The sequence below is a fragment of the Triturus cristatus genome, chromosome 2_2, assembly GCF_964204655.1.
Source record: "Triturus cristatus chromosome 2_2, aTriCri1.1, whole genome shotgun sequence".
NCBI classification, from domain to species: Eukaryota; Metazoa; Chordata; class Amphibia; order Caudata; family Salamandridae; genus Triturus; species Triturus cristatus.
The window spans coordinates 1227000534-1227020119 of NC_140582.1; the positions used below are offsets into that span (position 1 = coordinate 1227000534).

The 19586-nt window shown below is 47.3% G+C and overlaps 1 protein-coding gene across 1 annotated transcript in view; it reads left to right on the forward strand.

The window, feature by feature from the left end:
- LOC146863455 (dedicator of cytokinesis protein 2-like) overlaps positions 1 to 19586 on the forward strand; it is a 2657619-nt gene that overhangs the window by 894413 nt on the left and 1743620 nt on the right. Inside the window, exon 24 of the mRNA XM_085642885.1 lies at positions 14443 to 14513. Within this exon, the coding sequence (XP_085499011.1) occupies positions 14443 to 14513 (71 nt within the window). The remainder of the gene's footprint in view (positions 1 to 14442; positions 14514 to 19586) is intronic.

Genomic DNA, 19586 nt, shown 5'->3' on the forward strand with positions numbered 1-19586 from the left:
TGGTCACTTCGGGGAGTTCCGCGGAACTCCGCAAACTTCACCCAGGCCTGCTTGTAATACGTGAACGGGTTACTATGTAGACGGGTTACTCCATCACAGACGTGACAGATATCCCATCCACGGTATTACAAGTGTCATTGGATATGCTGGATTTGTAATGCGGCGGACGGGTTATCCAACCTGTTTTTGATGGAGTAACCCATCCACCGAACTCTAAATCAGGCCTAAGTTTCCAAAATACATCCTGTATGTTACTAATTGATTTCATATTAGCTGGTCCATATTAATGGTTGACAGCGTTTGGACCCCCTATAATCAGTGCTTAATTTGAGCCATTAGGGGCAATCGGCACTTATTTTCCCTCTCCAGAGCAAGAAAGGGACAGCACACAAAGCGGAAAGAGAGACGGAAAAAACATCACAAAGGGAAAAAGTGGGAAGCAGTAAGAGTGAGAGAAAGAGACAAGGCGTGTCTGGTGGTGTAATAGAGAGTAAAGGTGGGCGAGCCACTGAGAGCTCGAGCCAGGCACGGACCTGAAGCCTGGCTCTGGCTCAGCTCGAGCTCCTCTTGGTACCTCGAGCCCATAACTAACCGAGCTTTTTTGTAGCTTCCGCCTGCCTCCCTTCCGCTACCCAGCATCTGTCATTGCGGTCAGAGCTGCAGACTGCGGAAGTGGGGATCGAGGTTCGAGTCTCTGCGTTGGATCAATATCCTGTGATTTTGGGCAAATCGCGTAATCTGCCTGTGTACAATGTATGCGACCCTGTGTAATGTAACTGGTGCTCGTGTAAAGCGCTCGGCCGTTGAGACGAGTTTGCGCGGTAGTTAAAAACTTCAGAAAAATGCTTTTAGAGGTCAAAACAAAGCCTTCTGATAAAGGAAGACAAATAATGATACTTTTCCTACTGATTTTTACAAACTGAAACCAGAAAACCTGGATAAATCGCAGTTTCCCTGCTTAAATTGTGTGGTCTTAGAAAAATATTTTATTTCATCAAAACTCTTTTTTTTTTCATTGTCGCGTATGAAAGCACTTTCAAATATGTTAGTTCAGAATACCAGTTGTACAAAACTTTAATTTTTAATAAGTATTTCCCAGTTCAGTGCAATAATGTGCCTTATTAATGTCAAAGCTTCCACGTTAAAGAAATACACTTTTTTTCTATTTGAAGAGACTTTATCATATTTTATTTTATGTTTATTGTATAAGTAACAGCAAATATTCTCAGGGCTCGGCTCGGCTCGTGCACGGGCTCTTAGAACCGAGCCAAACCCTTGGCCAGGCCTTCCCTATTGATTTGTTTGCTCCCTCATCTCTATCAAAGACACATGGGGTTGACTCAGGCTACGCACCCACTGTATTCAACACCCTGACATTTAACGTGTCGACGCTTCGGGCACTGGCACTTATTAGGGGTGGGCGGAATTTGCGAAATTCCTTTTCGCAAATGATCGCGAAAATGTAAAAAATCTCCGTAAACACGCGGAAATTTCGCGAAGATGCAGCAGTTTTTTTCCCGCCCGTTCGCGGTATTTTCTGCGGTGCCGCGGCTCGCCAACTTACCCATGCGGTTGCTCGCGGGCGCGGCCATCTTGTTTTCACTTGTCTCGCGGTGCATGATCGCGAGAAGAAAGACGTGATCGCGCAACGAATGATGTTACTGCTGGCGCGAACTGTTGCGAGACAGCGCAAATGGCTACCAACAATCTAACATCTCGTGGAGAACGCGACCAGAGCGGGAAAACTTGTCGGCGAACGCGGGGATACAGGTAAGGTGATCGCGCACACGCGAGAATGTATTGTTTTACAGCGCGAGCAAGCAAAAAAATTCCGGTAAAATGCGGATTGCGGAAATTTTGACATTTTCGCGCTCTCCGCGGAATGCGAAAATGTCAAATTATCGCAATTTCCGCGAGCGGAACGGAATTTTAGCCCAGGCCTAGCACTTATCCTATTACAAATTAAGCACTGCGTATAATTGTGAGGTCATCATCAGGAATACGGTTAATGTGAGCCCAAGTAGTGAAGCATAGCGGCGTCATAGTAAGTGGAGCAACGATAATGGTGCTGAAGCGTCTAGAAGGAGAAGGTGGGCACTCGACTGAACTAGGTGTGTCCTTGGAAACACAGATACAGCCGTTGCGGTCAGGCCAGGGAATCAGTGCTCATGCAGTGGGGCTCGGGGCCTAGTTTTAAATAGTGCAAACTCGACCCTAAGGTATTGGAGCACTGGTTACATTACACAAGGACATTCGTTTTGGTAGACAAGGGGAGATTTAGTGATCTGCCCAGAATCACAGGATGTTGAGCCGACGCTGAGACTCGAACCTCGTTCCTCAGCTCCAAAGTTGGCAGCTCGGTTACATCCTCTCCCCAATTTAAATCCTACCAGAGCCAAAGATTTCTGGAGACGCTGCCGCCCCAATTCCTGAGAGCCGAGGTCTGTCATCACCACACAAGCACAGAACAATGAATCCCATCTCGCTGCAGCAGACACCATTTTGGGTCTCGTAGCTCCACTTACTATGACATGTTATTGTAATAATGTTAGAACCCAATTCAGTGCAGCCCCCTTATCTGGAAACTGCATTTCACAAGCTTTTCTGTAAGGATCACAAAGAGATTGATTTCTCTTTTTTTCACTTTCCCATCGCCCTAAAGCCTCCCTCCCCCCGAGCGCCTCGACACCTGCTGCCGTGTTGACACCTATTGTTTTTGGTTCTCTTCCTTGGATGAGCGAGCCTACAAAAACTGATGCGGCGCGGCTATTATAAAACCTTTCTGTAGAAATGAAGGTCCGCACAAAGCATTGAGACACGAGCAGTTCATTCCAACGTCAGATCCCGGCTCTCCACCGCCCAAATCTCAACATTCTACTCTGCCCTCTAGGACGGGCGGAACCAAAAGTAAGTGAAAAGGAGGGGTGAGGGAGGGCTCTACTAAGTGGGAGAAAGGAAGGATAAAGAAAAGGAGGAAAAATACCAGCAAGTTATAACACATCATCCTTTCCTTAGGAAACTAACAGAAGATAAAAGATACAATACAATTTATTTCAATACAAAGTCTTTCTACCATACCGGTGCCCTTATTGTTCTGTAACTGCGTCTTGAGACCCCGCTTCCCGGCCAATCGCTTGACACACTACTTGGCTTGTTACTGGTGGCTTGCTCAGAATAAGGAACCAGTCTGTCCATGCTCCATTTCCTGCCATCTGCCATGGTAACAATGTTTTTACCAACATCACTAATCTTTTCAGGACCATAGAATGTGTTGTACCTACTAGCCGCAGAGATAGGTTTCTTCACCCAGGCTTTTTGGCCAACTTTCCACTCACATGGCTTGGTTCCCCATCTTAAGTCATACTGTCGTCTGTACCTATTCTGATGGCACCGGATCCTCTCTTGAGTAATTTGCTTATCACACACAAAAGAATTATCCTCAAATAACCAGTTAGGCGTAAGTTTGGATCCCGGTTTTCGTCCTCTCAAAAGACAAAAAGGGGAATAGCCTGTTACACTGTTCGGGGTTATGGCATGCGACCAAATCATGTCTTTGATGGATTGGATTATGGGTTTGTGGGAAGCTATGGCTAACTGCAATGCATCCGTTATCATTCTGTTGCAGCGTTCAACCAACCCATTTGCACGGGGACAATACAACGGGGTAGAAACGTGTTTTATGGCTAAGCTAACCAAAAACTCTTTCATCTCTTCCGAGACAAACTGAACCCCGTTATCAGTAATGAGACTATGTGGAATACCTTCACATGCAAATGTGTCAGATAAAAAGATTGTAATGGCCTTGGTGTCCACTTTGTTGACAAACTTAAGGGTAATCCATTTGGAGAAATAATCCAATAAAACCAAAATAAATCTTTCTTGCACTCCTGTTGCATGTACTGGCCCTATAATATCTAAGCCCAATTTTTCCCATGCCTTAATGGGAACTTGTACCGGTACTAGAGGAGTTCGTCTTGTGCATTTGGTTTTGTCACTTATGCCACATGCATGACATCCCTTCACTAGTTCTGCAATATGGGTGTCCATGCCAGGAAACCAATATCCTGAGCGTACTTTATACTTTTAGTTAGACTCCTACCCAAATGGCCTTCGTGAGCTAAATCACAAATGCGTTTCCTGAGGACCTCAGGAGGTATAATTTTCTCAGCCTTATAAATATTAGTACCCACAATGGATAATTCTTCTCTTACATTCCAATAAGGCTGCAACTTATTGGGAACATTTCCACACTTACTGGGCCAACCCTTCTTCATTAATTCACTTACAGCTTTAAGTGTGGAATCTTCTTTACAAGATAAGTTCCACTCATCTTCAAGAATTGTGGGAATGGAAACCTGCAGTACTTCAAAATCCTCTACGCTACTTTCATTAGGCGTGTCAATGGGGAGGCGAGAGAGAAAATCCGCAACCTGATTTTTATTACCAGGCACATACTCTATAGTGTAATTGTAATTTTGTGAAGAAACCGACCATTTACCAATTCTTGGTGTGGTCTTTTCAATGTCTTTTGATGAAAACAAAGCAACTAATGGTTTGTGATCTGTCTTTAATTTGAACGGTAGACCCCACAGAAAATATTTAAAGTGATTGGTGGCCCAAAAACACGAAAGGGCTTCTTTTTCAATAGTAGAATAATTGCTTTCTGCCTCCTTTAGAGCTCTTGAGGCGAAGGCTATTATTTTTTCCTTGCCATTTTGAAACTGTGAGAGTGTGGCCCCAATGCCCCTGTTACTGGCATCCGTGGTTAAGATAGTGTCTTTTGTGCTATCAAAACTACCTATGCAGGGAGCCGAAACTATCACTCTTTTGATTTTAGAAAATGCTTGGTCATGAATAGGTAACCAGACATACTTTACATCCTTTTTCAACAGGTCTCTTATGGGTTGTACTAATTCTGAGAAATGCTAAGCCCAGGAACGATTTGATTTCCTCTTTGTTCGTTGGAACGGGAGCTTTTACAACAGCCTCTATTAAATCCATTTTAGGTTTAATCCCTGCGCTTGAGAGTGTGTGTCCTAGAAAATCTACTGAGGCTACCCCAATCTTTCACTTGTTTTTTTTTATAGTAAGACCTGCCTCTCTTAGTTTGTTGCACACCTTTCTCAGATTGGTATCATTTTCCATTTCACTAGATCCATGGATGAGAATATCGTCCTGAAAGCATACGGCCTTATCTATGTCCGCCAAAATGTGTTGCATTATTCTTTGAAAGGCGGATGAGGCAGAAGCCAACCCAAATGGCAATCTCAGAAATTTGTATCTGCCAAACAGAGTCATGAACGTGGTTAATGATTGAGAATGAGGGTGTTATGGTACTTGATAATATGCCGATGAAAGATCTAAGACCGAAAAATATTTAGCTCCATTTATGACCGATAACATTTCATTGATTTTGGCGAGCGGGAACCTGTCCTCCCATATGCTAGAATTCAAACTTCTAAGGTCTACACACATGCAAATGTTTTGACTGTTTTTCTTTAACGTGATCACAATGGGGGCCAACCATTCCGAGCTTTCAACAACCTGTATGAAGCCTTGCTTCACCAACTTCTCAAGTTCTTTTTTAAGAGGTTCTCGCAAAAGCAAAGGCACGGATCTGGTTTTGTGTGCGACTGGAACAGCATCATTTTTTAGTCTTATCCTGTGTTCGTAATTTTTTTAAACTCCTAACTGGTCAGAAAATACTTCTAGGGAATTCCTCACATATGCCCCCACCAGTTAAGGATCTGTCTACTAGTAAAACTTGTTCTTTGCTGTTCGGGTCAAGGGTGATCCCCAAATCTTTTTGGTGTTTCCATCCCAGTAGGGTGCTCCCTTTTTCAGTAATATACACCTTGCCATATGTATGTCTATCTTTGAACGTGATGCTCATTTTCACCATACCTCTTAGTGGTATGGGTTCCTTATTATATCCCCCAGGGTGTACATCTGGTTTCTCAAGTGTGTACGCACAGTTATGGAACATCGTGTTAAACGTTTCTCCATCAATTAGAGTATACGGAGAACAAGAGTCAGCATATGCATTAATTTTCTTACCATCTAAAAGTATCTCACATATAGGATATTGAATTTTTCCATCCAACTCTTGGTCACTCACTTGAAATATAAACTTATTGTCCCTAGAGACAGAAACATGTTCATCATGTACCAAATGTACTTCACTCTTTGCCTCTTTGGAATTACACATTTTAGAAAAGTGGCCAATTTTATTGCACTTCCTACAACATACTCCTCTTGCTGGGCAGAAATCTTCTCCCCACCAATAGGAATTAAATAAGAGTGTAGCATTTTAACCCATCTGTCCCAAGGAATTTCAGGTTCTCCATCGTCGTTCAAAAATGGAGGAGGTTGACTCATATTCGCGATCATATCTGTAAAATTCAGTACCAGAAAAATGCAAGAATTAAACAAAAAATCCAGAATGTAATAGACATACAAGAGGATGATGACACTCCAACAATAGTACAGTATGTAAAAATGCTAATTACTGCAATAAATAGACATATAATAATACTGTAAGAAGAATGAAATATTAAAGAGACTAATTTAAATGAAGAAGACTAACAGATTGCATTTGGAAACTGCAGGCAAGCTGTGCCTGTCAGCGTGTATCTGTAAGAGATTTCTGTGGAAACATAACTAGTCTTGATGATAGTTACTTGAAAACTGGAGCATGAAAGATATTAATGCACCTCTGTGAAGACGAAATACAACAGATTGCCTCTGGACTGATTGAAGAAAAAAAAAAAATCAGGTGAAAAAGAAAAAAATGAGGCGCACAAAACAATCCTTAAACATGAACACCACTGAAAAGATCAAGAAGTTTGAACACAGGGCTCCAAAGAAGAAAAAGCACACTGGCGCTAGAAGAACCTGCACGAAGATAAACCCCAATATGCCAAATCACCTCACAAAACCTTCAAGCAACAGGTCTTGTGAAAAGAAGCGCAGTAAAATTGAGGCGAGTGGGGAAGCGCCAAAAACGCAGGTACGTGAAGTACTAGGACAATGACAAGGAGCAACCTCACTGAAGCGTAGCGTTGTGTCTTTTCCGGAAACTTCTAGAGGAAAATGAAGGCTGCCATAACACTGCTGACATGGACCAGAGGATCGCTGAGGGAACGCCTCGCGACACCCAGGAGAAGGTGAAGATCACCAAGCAAATTCCGGCGCAGGACATTCTTCCCCGTATGCAGCCACTACCTCAGGCGCCGAACAGGACAGGACACTGCTCAATCAATCAATCAATCAAAGACATTTATAGAGCGCACTACTTACCCGTAGGGTCTCAAGGCGCTTGGGGGGGGGGGGGGGTGCCGTTACTGCTCGAACAGCCAGGTCTTGAGCTTCTTCCTGAAGGAGAGGTGGTCTTGGGTCAGGCGCAGGTCGGTCGGGAGGGAGTTCCAGGTCTTGGCGGCCAGGTAGGAGAAGGACTTTCCTCCTGTTGTCGCTCTTTGGATGCGGGGGACGGCGGCGAGGGCGTGGCTGGCTGATCGGAGGTGGCGTTTGGGAGCGTAGAAGTTGATGCGGTTGTTGAGGTAGCTCGGGCCTTGATCGTGTAGGGCTTTGTGTGCGTGGGTGAGGAGACGGAAGGTGATTCTTTTGTTGACGGGGAGCCAATGCAGGTCTCTCAGATGTCCGGAGATGTGGCTGTTACGTGGGATGTCGAGGATGAGTCTGGCTGAGGCGTTCTGGATCCGTTGGAGTCTCTTCTGGAGCTTGGCGGTGGTTCCGGCGTAGAGGACGTTGCCGTAGTCCAGTCGGCTGGTGACGAGGGCCTGGGTGACAGTCTTCCTGGTCTCGGTGGGGATCCACTGGAAGATCTTCCGTAGCATGCGCAGGATGTTGAAGCACGACGAGGAGACGGCGTTGACTTGTCTGGTCATGGAGAGGGAAGAGTCCAGGATGAAGCCCAGGTTGCGTGCGTGGTCCGTCGGTTTGGGTGCGGTGCCCAGGGCGGGGGGCCACCAGGAGTCGTCCCAGGCGGAGGGCGAGGAGCCCAGGATGAGGACCTCCGTCTTGTCTGAGTTCAGTTTCAGGCGGCTGGTCGTCATCCACTCGGCTACATCTTTCATCCCTTCGTGAAGGTTGGCTCTGGCGGCGGCGGGGTCGTTGGTCAGGAAGAGGATCAGCTGGGTGTCGTCGGCGTAGGAGATGATGTTGAGGTTGTGTTGGCGTGCGATGGCCGCGAGGGGGCTCATGTAGACGTTGAAGAGGGTGGGGCTCAGTGAGGATCCTTGAGGGACGCCGCAGATGACTTCGGTGGCCTCTGACTTGTACGGTGGTAGGCGGACTCTCTGTGTTCTTCCGTCGAGGAAGGAGATGATCCATTCCAGTGCCTTCTCCTGGATTCCGACGTTGCTGAGGCGCTGCACTAGGGTGCGGTGGCAGACAGTGTTGAATGCCGCGGAGAGGTCTAGGAGGTTGAGGGCCGCTGTTTCTCCGTTGTCCATCAGGGCTCGGATGTCATCGGTGGCAGCGATGGGGGCGGTCTCGGTGCTGTGGTTGGCTCGGAAGCCAGACTGTGAGGGGTCGAGGGATCCATTCGTCTCGAGGAAGGCGGCCAGCTGTTTGTTGACTCTCGATGACTTTAGCTGGAAACGGGAGGAGCGAGATGGGGCGGTAATTCTTGAGGTCGGTGGGGTCGGCTGTTGGTTTCTTGAGTAGAGCGCTGAGTTCGGCGTGTTTCCAGCTTTCCGGGAAGGTGGCGGTGTCGAAGGAGGTGTTGATGATGTCCCGCAGGTGGGGTGCGATGACAGCGTCGGCCATGTTGAAGACGTGGTGAGGGCAGGGGTCGGTCGGAGATCCGGAGTGGATGGAGTTCATCATGCGGATGGTATCTTCGGTGCTGATCGGAGTCCAGGCGCGGAGGGTGGTGGTGGGCGGTGTTGCTGCGGTCGTGGCGTGCGTCGGTTGAATGCTGAAGCTGTTGTGTATGTCCGCGATCTTGTTGTGGAAGTAGGAGGCGAGGGAGTTGCAGAGGTCTTGAGATGGGGTGATGTCGTTGTTTCCGGCGTTGGGGTTGGAGAGCTCTTTCACGATGTTGAAGAGTTCCTTGCAGTTGTGTGCGTTGTTGTCCAGCCGGTCCTTGAAAGCAGTTATCTTGGTGGCGCGGATCAGTTGGTGGTGCTTCCGGGTGGCAAGCTTGAGGACGTTCATGTTGTCCGGTGTTGGTTCCCTTCTCCAGACTTTCTTGAGGGCTCTGTAGTTCTTCTTGGAGCTCTTGAGTTCGTCGGTGAACCATGGGGCTTTCTTGCTGCCGGGTCTGCTGGGCGGGGTCCTCAGAGGGGCGAGTTCGTCCGCGCAGTTGCTGATCCACTTCGTGAGGTTGTCGGCGGCCTGGCTGGGGTTCGCTGAGCTGGCAGGAGGGTGCTGGCTCAGGGAAGCGGCGAGCTGGTCGGCTGTGATCTTGTTCCAGCTTCTTCGGGCAACCTGTTGCTGGTGGTGGTGGATCGTCGTTCTTCTGAAGGTGAAGTGGACGCAGCTGTGGTCTGTCCAGTGGAGTCCTGTGGCGTGGCTGAAGGCGATGTCTTTGCTGGATGAGAAGACAGCGTTGAGTGTGTGTCCGGCAAGGTGGGTGGGGGTGGACACCAGCTGCTTGAGTCCGAGGTTGGCAAGGTTGTCGAGCAGGGTGATGGTGTTGCGGTCGCTGTTGTTCTCCAGGTGGAAGTTGAGGTCCCCCAGGAGGATGTAGTCAGCGGAGGGGAGGGCATGCGGGCAGACGAAGTCGGCGATGTCCTCGCTGAATTGTGTGCGTGGTCCCGGGGGTCGGTAGATCAGGGTGCCTCTGAGGGTGGTCTTTGGGTCGGTGTGGATCTGGAAGTGCAGGTGTTCGGCGGTGGTCAGGGTGTCGTCGGTGTTGGTCGTGATGCGGATGGTGTCCCTGTGGATGATGGCGATGCCTCCTCCCATCTGGTTGGCGGTGCGGTCCCTCCGGGTGATCTTGTAGCCCTCTGGGATGGCAATGGCGATGTCGGGCGCTGAGGAGTCGTTCATCCAGGTTTCCGTGAGGAAGGCAATGTCGGGGGCTGTGGTGTCGAGGAGGTTCCAGAGTTCGATGGCGTGTCTGTGGACGGAGCGGGTGTTGAGCAGGATGCACTTGAGGTGGTTGCTGCTGGTGTTCGGCTTGGCGGGTGCTGGTGCGAGGCAGGTCCGGATGCAGGTGAACTTGCAGGCGTGGCAGCTGAAGGGTCCGTGGGTGCGTCTCGGGGTGGCTCGGTAGCATCCTGGGATTCGGCCGGTGTTGAGCGCGTTGAGGGTGGCGGCGGTGTACGTCCGGCGGGTGGGCAGGGGTCCTCGAGGGCCAGGGGTCCTGGCACTGGGCGCGGTCCAGGCGTGGACGGGCGCAGATGGGCTTGGCACAGACGGGCTTACCTTTGGCGCGCCTTCGGCGCACAATCGGCGCGCCCGCTGCGCGTGACCGCTGCGCGTTCGCCCGGTCGCCATATATGGCGAAGTGCGAGGGGGGGCGGAGCAGCTGGGAGGCGGGAGCGGGGAGGGTACAGAAAGAAAAAAGGGGCGGGGTTAGCGGCGGTGGCGGGAAGCGGGGAGCGGGTAGGGAAGAGACGGAGGAAAACAGGCAAACGCGCAATCAGGCAGAAATTACAATATCACAAACACAATAATTACAAAATACAAAGGGGCACACGTCGAGAAAGCGGGGAATAGGAGCCTGCAGGACAGGCGAGCTCAGCGCTACACGGAGCCCACACCGCTCGGTGGCAGGGGGCGTGGTCACACGGCGGCGGCCGGGGCAGCGAGGCAGACAGGCGGGGAGGCACACGCAGCAGCTGGTGGCTGTGCGGCGCGGGGGGTGTCCTAAGCTAGGTCACCATACGCTGCAGCGAAGACTTGCGCAGGCGCTTGAAGTGACACTGCCCGCTTGCAGATGCACATGCGCCGGGGCGGGACACTGCGCTGGAAGCTGGATCGATGAAGGGCGCAGACTCTCTTCAGATTTTGCCACAGGGCGCAGACTCTCCTCAGACACTGCCACAGAAAGGAGAAGACAGGCAGCGAGACGAGGAAGCCCTCGAGGTGACGGTTGATGAAGAACGAAATGGATGAATACAGGAGGGAGAGCTTCAAAGCAGACGAAACTTGCAGACCAGGGGGGAAAACTGACGCTGTCCCAAGCACAGCTGAAATCGTCGCCAAAACTGTAGAAATGAAGGTCCACACAGAGCATTGAGACACGAGCAGTTTATTCCAACGTCAGATCCCTGCTCTCCACCGCCCAAATCTCAACATTCTACTCTGTCCTCTAGGATGGGCGGAACCAAAAGTAAGTGACAAGGAGGGGTGAGGGAGGGCTCTACTAAGTGGGAGAAAGGGAGGATAAAGAAAAGGAGGAAAAATACCAGCAAGTTATAACACTTTCCTTACGACACTAACCCAGAAAACCCTTACACCATTTGTTCATCGGTGGGGCCCATGACACCAGAACACACATTCACTCAGTTTTCTGGATCAGTGATAAGTAGACGAGCTGCAAGACATACGGGGTACCTTGTTATAATTTTTCCCTAAATAATAACTATATACATTATATACAGTTGACTTTGGAATTGTCGATTCTAAACATCAGGGTACTCCGTTATTTCGGTCGATGGACCAACTTGTAGGAATCAGTTGATGGCGATTAAGTCCAGCTCAATCACAATTTAAAAAAAACCTTTTAGATATTATTGGTCATAACTTTTAATTCTAATAACCTCAGACTCAGATTTTGAGTTAGCATGATATTTTATCTAGATTCATTGAATCATTAAAGTTTTATTAGACAAATATTCTAGACATTATCACACAAGCATTTAAGTAAAGATTGAAAAACAAACAGAAAATACTTATCACCCTTGGCCTTAGGGCGATGTTGAGAATGGTTCATCAGAACATGAACCTAAGATCACAGGATAGGTTCCCAAAACTGACTGACTGTCCCTCTAACCTCCTCGGACGTATTCCCTCCCAGGATAGAATCCCGCGACGGTCTCGTTCCTTTTCCTCATCAATGTTTGAAGTCCAAAATTGACAAAGTCTTTTTCAGCATCAGAAGGAAAAAAAGGAAGACATTGTGTCGTGTTGAATAGATCAATGTAGAATACGCGATCAGAACACATCATTGTAAGCACAAGCTCTTTTATACCCTTCACACTAACTTGCTATACCAAAAATGTAAACCTTTTATGGGCTACATTCATTTTGATTGGTCCATTGGAGGGGTGGTGATGGTCATCTCATCGCCCTCTTTGCTCGAACCGGATCTGCAAACAATCAATGCATACAATAGTTCTTGTGATTCATCAAGTTCAAATGTACTTTAACTTTGTTAATATATTTGCAACATTATTCGACAGTCATGAATTAGTTCATCCTCTGGAGTTCCAGTCTCCCATCCGTACCCATACATTCATGCTGAACTCTTGGCACAATTCTTGTGTTAGGCCAGACTGGCCATGACTTCTCTCACTCCGGGCATAGGCCGCACACTTGTGACTGGAACTTCCACTCTGCTCATGCGCAGGGCCATCTTTATTCTGTGCAAGCAATCACGTCTCTCTGCAGCGGCCATTTTCCAAGTGAGACCTAGCAGGCCCAAACGGAACTAATATGAAAACAACATAGCAGAAATTAGACATAGAAAATAAGCCCTTCTGTTTGCCACCCACCATTCTAATGACCCGTGTTAGGTTTTACCTGGCATAAGCGACATTTAAAGCCATTTTACGTACCATCTGCATTCTTTGCCACAATATAATTTTACTACAAACGAAATACATGCAATTTACGTCTACTTTCTGCACCAATCACAAACCTATGTTAATTTAATTTCACATTTGTAAATAAATTATATTTTTGCAATGCCAGTTAGTTTTCCCGCATGTAATGTCTAATTAAAGGTGCATTTGTTGATTAATACATGCATTCAAACAGTTAGTATTTTTAAAGTTATGAGGTCATTCATTTCAAAGGGTGTACAACATTTTTTGAATTTGCCCTCCTCCATCAATACCCTGTCTTGTTTTGCCCCCTTTTCTTGCCCCTCTACTCCTTAAATCCTCCTCTCCTCCCCCCTCCTTATTTTTTCTCCTTCTTTTGTATTTTTTTAGGGGATGTACCCACATCTACAACACCACCCACTAAGCTATATTTTCTTTTTCTTTTCTTATACCCTAGTGATTACTCATGTTTATCTCCCATGCTCTATTTTGCTAAACTAAATGAAACTCCTTCCCAAAAATGTACTTGTTGTTTTCTTCTTTGCACACTCCCCTGCCACTTTTTCCCTGCCCACTGTTCCTGGCATCTCTTTGCATTTTCTTTCTTTTTCTGGGGCTTGGCATACGTGCTCCCTCTATGTTCAGAGCTGTGGCACAAATAGGAAAAGGAATGCCTCAACCCTATACTATTTACTTATGTTTTAAAAAACATATGTAATCGTTTTTTAAGTGCACTGTCTAACAATTCCCTCTCATTTTCATTTTTTTGGGATCTTTCCTATGCATTTTTATAAAACGTCATCATCTTCCAGACTTGAGATTTGATAGGGTGCATTCATTATTTTTGGACATTCTTATAAATGAAATTCTTCACAGAGTATGTTCTGATGTTTTAGATGCGAACATTTTGTAGTCTTACAATTGTTTTTCTTTTTAGTGCACACAACAATCTCTTCTATTTCAGACACAGCATTGCTGGCAATATCATGGACGTCTTAGATATAGGCAAGGGCACTGGAATTATGCGGTAGGGGGAGACTGAAATATGCTGCAGAGTACGACTACATTATGCGGCTGGGTTGACCACACTAGCGAGAGCATGGTGCGAGTACCCTTCTGTCAGACCCGGTTAGAACGCTCTAACCCCATACCTTGGTGTAATGTCTCAGGAAGCCGGGCTCAGTGCATTAATGAATGCAGTCCATCTGGGTATGCGAGCCTGCCGCCTCTACCAGAGCCGCTATCTTCCTTCTTTGAATGTATGTCGGGCCTGCGGATATGCATCTCATTCACAACTCTCCGCAGCATCCATGATAACTCGGGCGTAAAGTGCCTCTCCGCTGAATTTAAAATGGGCGCTTTTTAAATAATAAAACACCGGCCTTATCTCATTCTGCTACAGACACAGGAAAACAGCTTTACTTCGTCTGTGCAAAAGAGTTGTCGCCTATCAGCACAAAACAAATCAAGGGCATCGCGTTCTAGTATGTCTCCCTAAAAACTAACAGTGCAGACTACTGAAAAACAATCTCTTACTATTATAAACAAATGCGTGGCATTTTGTCTTGTTTGTAAAAACAAATGGGCAAAACACCATCTTGGAAAGATGCTAAATGATAAAGGACAACTAAATTGAAAACAAATTGTAATTCCGATAACATTTTGGAATAATATATTACTCTGTGTGTTCTCTTCTTTTCAGGGCGCTGCTTTGAAATACATTCCATCGGTGTTGGAAGACATGTCCGAGCTGTTTGACGGAGTCCTGCTCAGGTGAGGAGTGGACATGACTAACTCATGATAGTGAGTGAGTGAACTAGCCATTAATCATACGATAATGAATGAGTGATATAGCAGTAACTTATTGTAGATGTGAAAGGTGTGGCAGAGCAGCCAGAGCGGCAGACTGCGGAGCGCGGGGCTCATGGTTCGATCGCTGGCAGTAGCTCAGCTCAGCATCAAGTGACTCTGGGCAATAGCTCACTTAATCTCCAAGACGGCCCCCAGCGCCATAAAACATTAAGGGAGGATATTTTTGCCATTTTCAAATATGGATTATTTATTATTATAAGGTGAGTGAACAGACAAGCAATTATTTACATGCTAGTGAGTCTTCAAACTAGCGCCTACTCAGATGATAGTGAATGAGGAAGCTAGCTGTTACCTCTATGATAATGGATGAGCCAGAAATTACTCATATGATGGTGAATAAGTGAGCTAGATATCATATGGTCAGCGATCAAGCTTGGTACTACCCCATAAAGATGATTAATCGAACTGGCAATTATTAAGAACATATTGAATTAGTCAGCTAGATAGACATGTGATGGTGTAGGAGTAAGCTAGCAATATGATAAAAACTTCTACCCACAGATTCATTACCTTAGCATTTTCCCCAGATGTCAGACTGGATCTAGAAATGTTCAAGGAGTACCCCTGTGCACTGGCTGGTGGCATAGTTCGGCTCTGCATCGCTGTCGTCTGCACCAGAAGTGACGCGTGTGGTGCCCCAGCATGTTAAACACCAGTTCTTTTCTTTCCGAGCCAGTCAGCGCAGATCTGGAGGGAGCTACTCCTATTCTTTTATGATTGATTTTTCCTCAATGTTTGTCGAGGCCTTTTTTGAGATTTCCAGCGCCCGGTTTGCTAGAGATGTCTCCTAAGAAGCCCACTGGGTTGAAACCATGTGGTGCCTGTCACAGGCAGATGTTTGTGGCAGATCCGCATTTGGTTTGCATTTGGTGTCTGGAGCGTGGCCACGACTCTAAGTCATGCGAGGGTTGCTGCGCTATGAATTCTAAGGAGGTGAGGGAACGGTCCCTCAAACTCCTCATCACCGGACGTCAGTCGACCATGCTGTTCTAGATCTCGGTTGTGGAGAAGGTCCCTGGATCACTCGCAGATCAACTCCAGATGGTCATCGTCCTGGTTGTGTAAGTCCATGAAGAAGAAGTCCCAGAAATTGAAGAGGTCTGTGACTTCTCTATGCCAGTCCAAATCATTAGACCTGGCACTGGAGCATCCGCACTCCAGGCTTTGCTCCGCGGTGGAGCCTGTTCCAGGGTTGGCTCCGTGCCTCCCAGAGTTTCCCGGAGACAGAGCAACTCCTGCCTAATGCAAAGAGTTTATGAGGTTTTGCACCTCATATTTTGGTGGTCCACCCCTCTGGAGAGCCTTTGGGCCCCATGGGTATGAGATGGACCCCCACTGGTTCTCTGCCAGCAGGTTTGCCCTCTGCACCAGTTGCGTCCCTTGGATCCTGTGCTGGATTTGAAGACTGTGACCTTCCCTGGCACCTTATCCATTGCCGTTCTCCCGACACCTTGTGATGGCCCTAGTCCCATTGTTATACCTGAATCTGATACAGAGCTGGATCGAAATCGCCCGACGCCGGGCCCATGATTCCCAAGACAGAGCCAGTGCTTTTTCATTTGACACACCTGGAGAGGTTGGAGATTGAGAGGGGTCTGAGGACCCTTATAGTTACCAGCATCCCCTAGATGACATAGAGGACAACTGGTATGAGGATCTGGTGGATGCCAGTGGTTTGGCCATCTCACTGGTTACTGGCCTGGTCTCTCCCCCCACTGTGGCTATGGAGGAAGGTGCCTCTTTCGCAATGGTGGTGTGGAGAGCCCCCTCGGAACCCTCAGTCCCATTTAACAAAGCCCTCACAGATGTCCTATTTGTGGCCTGTCCTAAAACTGCACAGCCCTGTGAATGGAGCAGTAGCCCACCACCATCACCCCACTCCTGGGAACCCCCGTTTTCTCACCCAGCACCCTGGTGGTCCAAGCCTCTGCCTCCAAGATCAACGTCAGTGAGTTCCATACCACTCCAGCAGATAAGGAATCCAAGAGGCTGGATACCTTTGGAATGAGGATTTTCTCTTCCACCAGCCGAGCACTGCAGTTGGTGAACACTGCGTGACTCTTGGGCTGATACAAGGAGACTGTGTTGGATTCCGTTGTGCAAGTTTTGCTTATGTCCTGGAGGAGGTCCGGGCCATAGTCTCCCAATCTATTGCTGATGCGAGAAATGCAGAACAGTTCACCATACGATCTTGAGTTAATACAAGATTAGATTAGATTAAAATACTTATAGAGCGCATGGCTGCCTCGGCAAAGAGGCATCCCAGCGCGGGAGCAAGTCTAGGCAGGTGACAGGATCAAGGGGTTAGACCTGGGAGAAGAGCCAGGTCTTCACAAGACGACTGAAGGCCTGATGGTGGGGGTTACTGCGGATGTGTAGAGGAAGAGAATTGCAAAGAGCGGGGGCCCGACATCTAAAAGAGCGGCCACCCGATCTAATTCTACATATACGAGGGATACGTGCAAGGCACTGGTTCGCCGAATGCAGTGCACGTGATGGGGTGTACAGAGTGCACAGATCGCCTAGAATGTCTGGGCAGCGGGATGGCATTGTTGATGGCGCTGAGGTGCCGTCTATGGCTGAGAAGCACTGTTTTTTCAGGGGATGTCCAGGCCTTGCTCATGAACATGCACTTTGCTGACTCTCGCCGTTTTGGTGAAAAGGCGTACTCAGTGCTGGAGTGCTTCAAGGATAGCAGAGCTACGGCCTGGTCCTTGTGCCTGTCCATGGCCCATGCCAACCCCAGTCCACCTTCTGCCCCTTTCATCACTAGGAAGGAGCTTCCAACCACGTTCATCCCCTCTCAGCCACCAAGGTCAACAGGCTTCCCAGCCGTTTTGTGGATGCCGTTCCCACATACCACGTGGGACAACTAGCCAGAGGTCAGGACAGTCCACCACTGCCCCAGCCACATCCTCTAAACCTCTTTAGTTTGCCTTCTATCACCGCGGGCATCCAGTGGAGGGCAGGATACGCCATCACTGGCACCACTGCCAGTCGACATATCTCCTCCCATGCTACCCACTTATGACTGGATGATGGAGGACCGTCTCTCTTTACTCCGCCTGGAGTGTAGTGTAGTTCCTATATCCCTGATAGGCTCTGCGCATTGGAATAATATACACTATAGATTTGACATAGGACTAAGGTCAGTATGTCTCTATCGAGTATATTAAACTTAATTACTTGTGTGTGCCAGCTAACTCAGAGGACACTAGAAACTTCTCGAATATACAAGAAGGGATTAGTCTCTGACAACCGCATAAACATGACAACTTTGTTTCCCTTTAGAATCGGAACAGTCTCAGAATCGTGGAAACAATAGATAACAGTTTCACTCAGTCAATCGTGCAGGTTTCGTTTCTACAGAGTTGCACAGAAATAGAGAGACGGGCGTTTCAATAAAAGGGTTTATTGAACAGTCTTATTTCTCATGCAAGAGATATGAATTGCTACAATCGTAAGACAGACTGCGAAGTACAATATGTACAAGGTTAGCAGTAAGATAAAATAATACTGCAATAGCATGGTTTGTAGCTATGACATATATTAATCAAAATACATACATAAATAACATAAGCTAAAATGTGATACTCATCTGATGCTTCTAAATTGTTCTACCCCAGTGTACCTAACCTAAGTGCAGTACAAGGTTTGAAGTAGGTGCTATTTCTAAAATATAGCTAGCTATGCTTTAGTTTAGCCAAGAGTTGCCAAAAGTTTATCTGAGTTCTAGTCAGCTCCATACCTGAGAACGAGAGAGGTTGGAATCTCTTTTCTGGACTCGATAGTCTAACCCCCCGCAAGGGAAGTCAGAGAGCACTGGAGCTGGATTCTCTTCGAGGAGGATGGCAGCGTCAGGTCAATGCATCAGGCTGGAACTCTATCTCCTTCCGAACTTGCCATGGCAAACCGCGTAGTCTGGGTTGGATTGAATCCTCCGGGAACCGCAATTTGCCAGGGCAAGTGCTGGTATATTTATACCTTGAAGGTTTCTATGAATTCCAGTATTGACGTAAAAGATGGGCAGAGGAACGTCATGAATGAACCCCTAAGGAATAGATGTTCATGCATACTTAATGAGTTCTTGGAGAAAGCAGTATTCAAGCTGAGGGAAATTCCTAAAGGCTTAAGGGTCCGTTTTTCCAAGAAGTCGTTGTGACGTGGATGGACGGATGTAGGTGACCGTGCCTGTTTTTGGTTTGTACGGACAATGTCCAAATAAGGGCCGTATTTCTATGTCCAAATAAGGGCAATGTGAATTGTACCTATATAAGGGCATAAATCGGGAAACCTATATACGGAATCTAAATCTGCACACAACAGGAGGTGTTGGCTCTTTTGGCCAAGGGAACCATCAAGAGGGTGCAGGCATCAGAAGTAGGTTGTGGTTGCAATTCCTACTACTTTCTGGTGCCCAAGAAGGACAGAGGTGTTTGTCCTATCCTAGATCTGGGCTTTCTCAACTTCTTCCTAAAAAAGGAGAAGTTCAAAATGCTCACATTAGCTCAAGTCCTGTTTGCACTGGATTCTGGAGACTGGATTGTAATGTTGGACTTGCAGGACACATACTTTCACATTTCCATCCTGCTGTCATGTAGTTCCCACTAATCCATAGGATCTGCATTTTTGTGGACAACAAACTTTGTGTGAGGTGCTTAGACTGATTCCATGCACGTCCATAGTATATGTTGGCCTAGAGACCAGCTAGCTCACAGTGTCGCCATAAGCCCCCTAGACAATGGTTTTTGGCAACCACTGAACATTACAAACCCTGGTCCCTCAGGGATTGTGGTAACAGATCTACAACCCTTTCGCTCAGTCACTCATGCACTCTTGTTCTCAGAGAAGTTTACAGAGAATACGCAATGGGACATTCTTCAATATATTTATTGAACCAACATTATTTTAGTATAGAATACATGTGCTGCGATAATCAGTAGACAGAAGCATATGAAAGTGATTACAAGCACC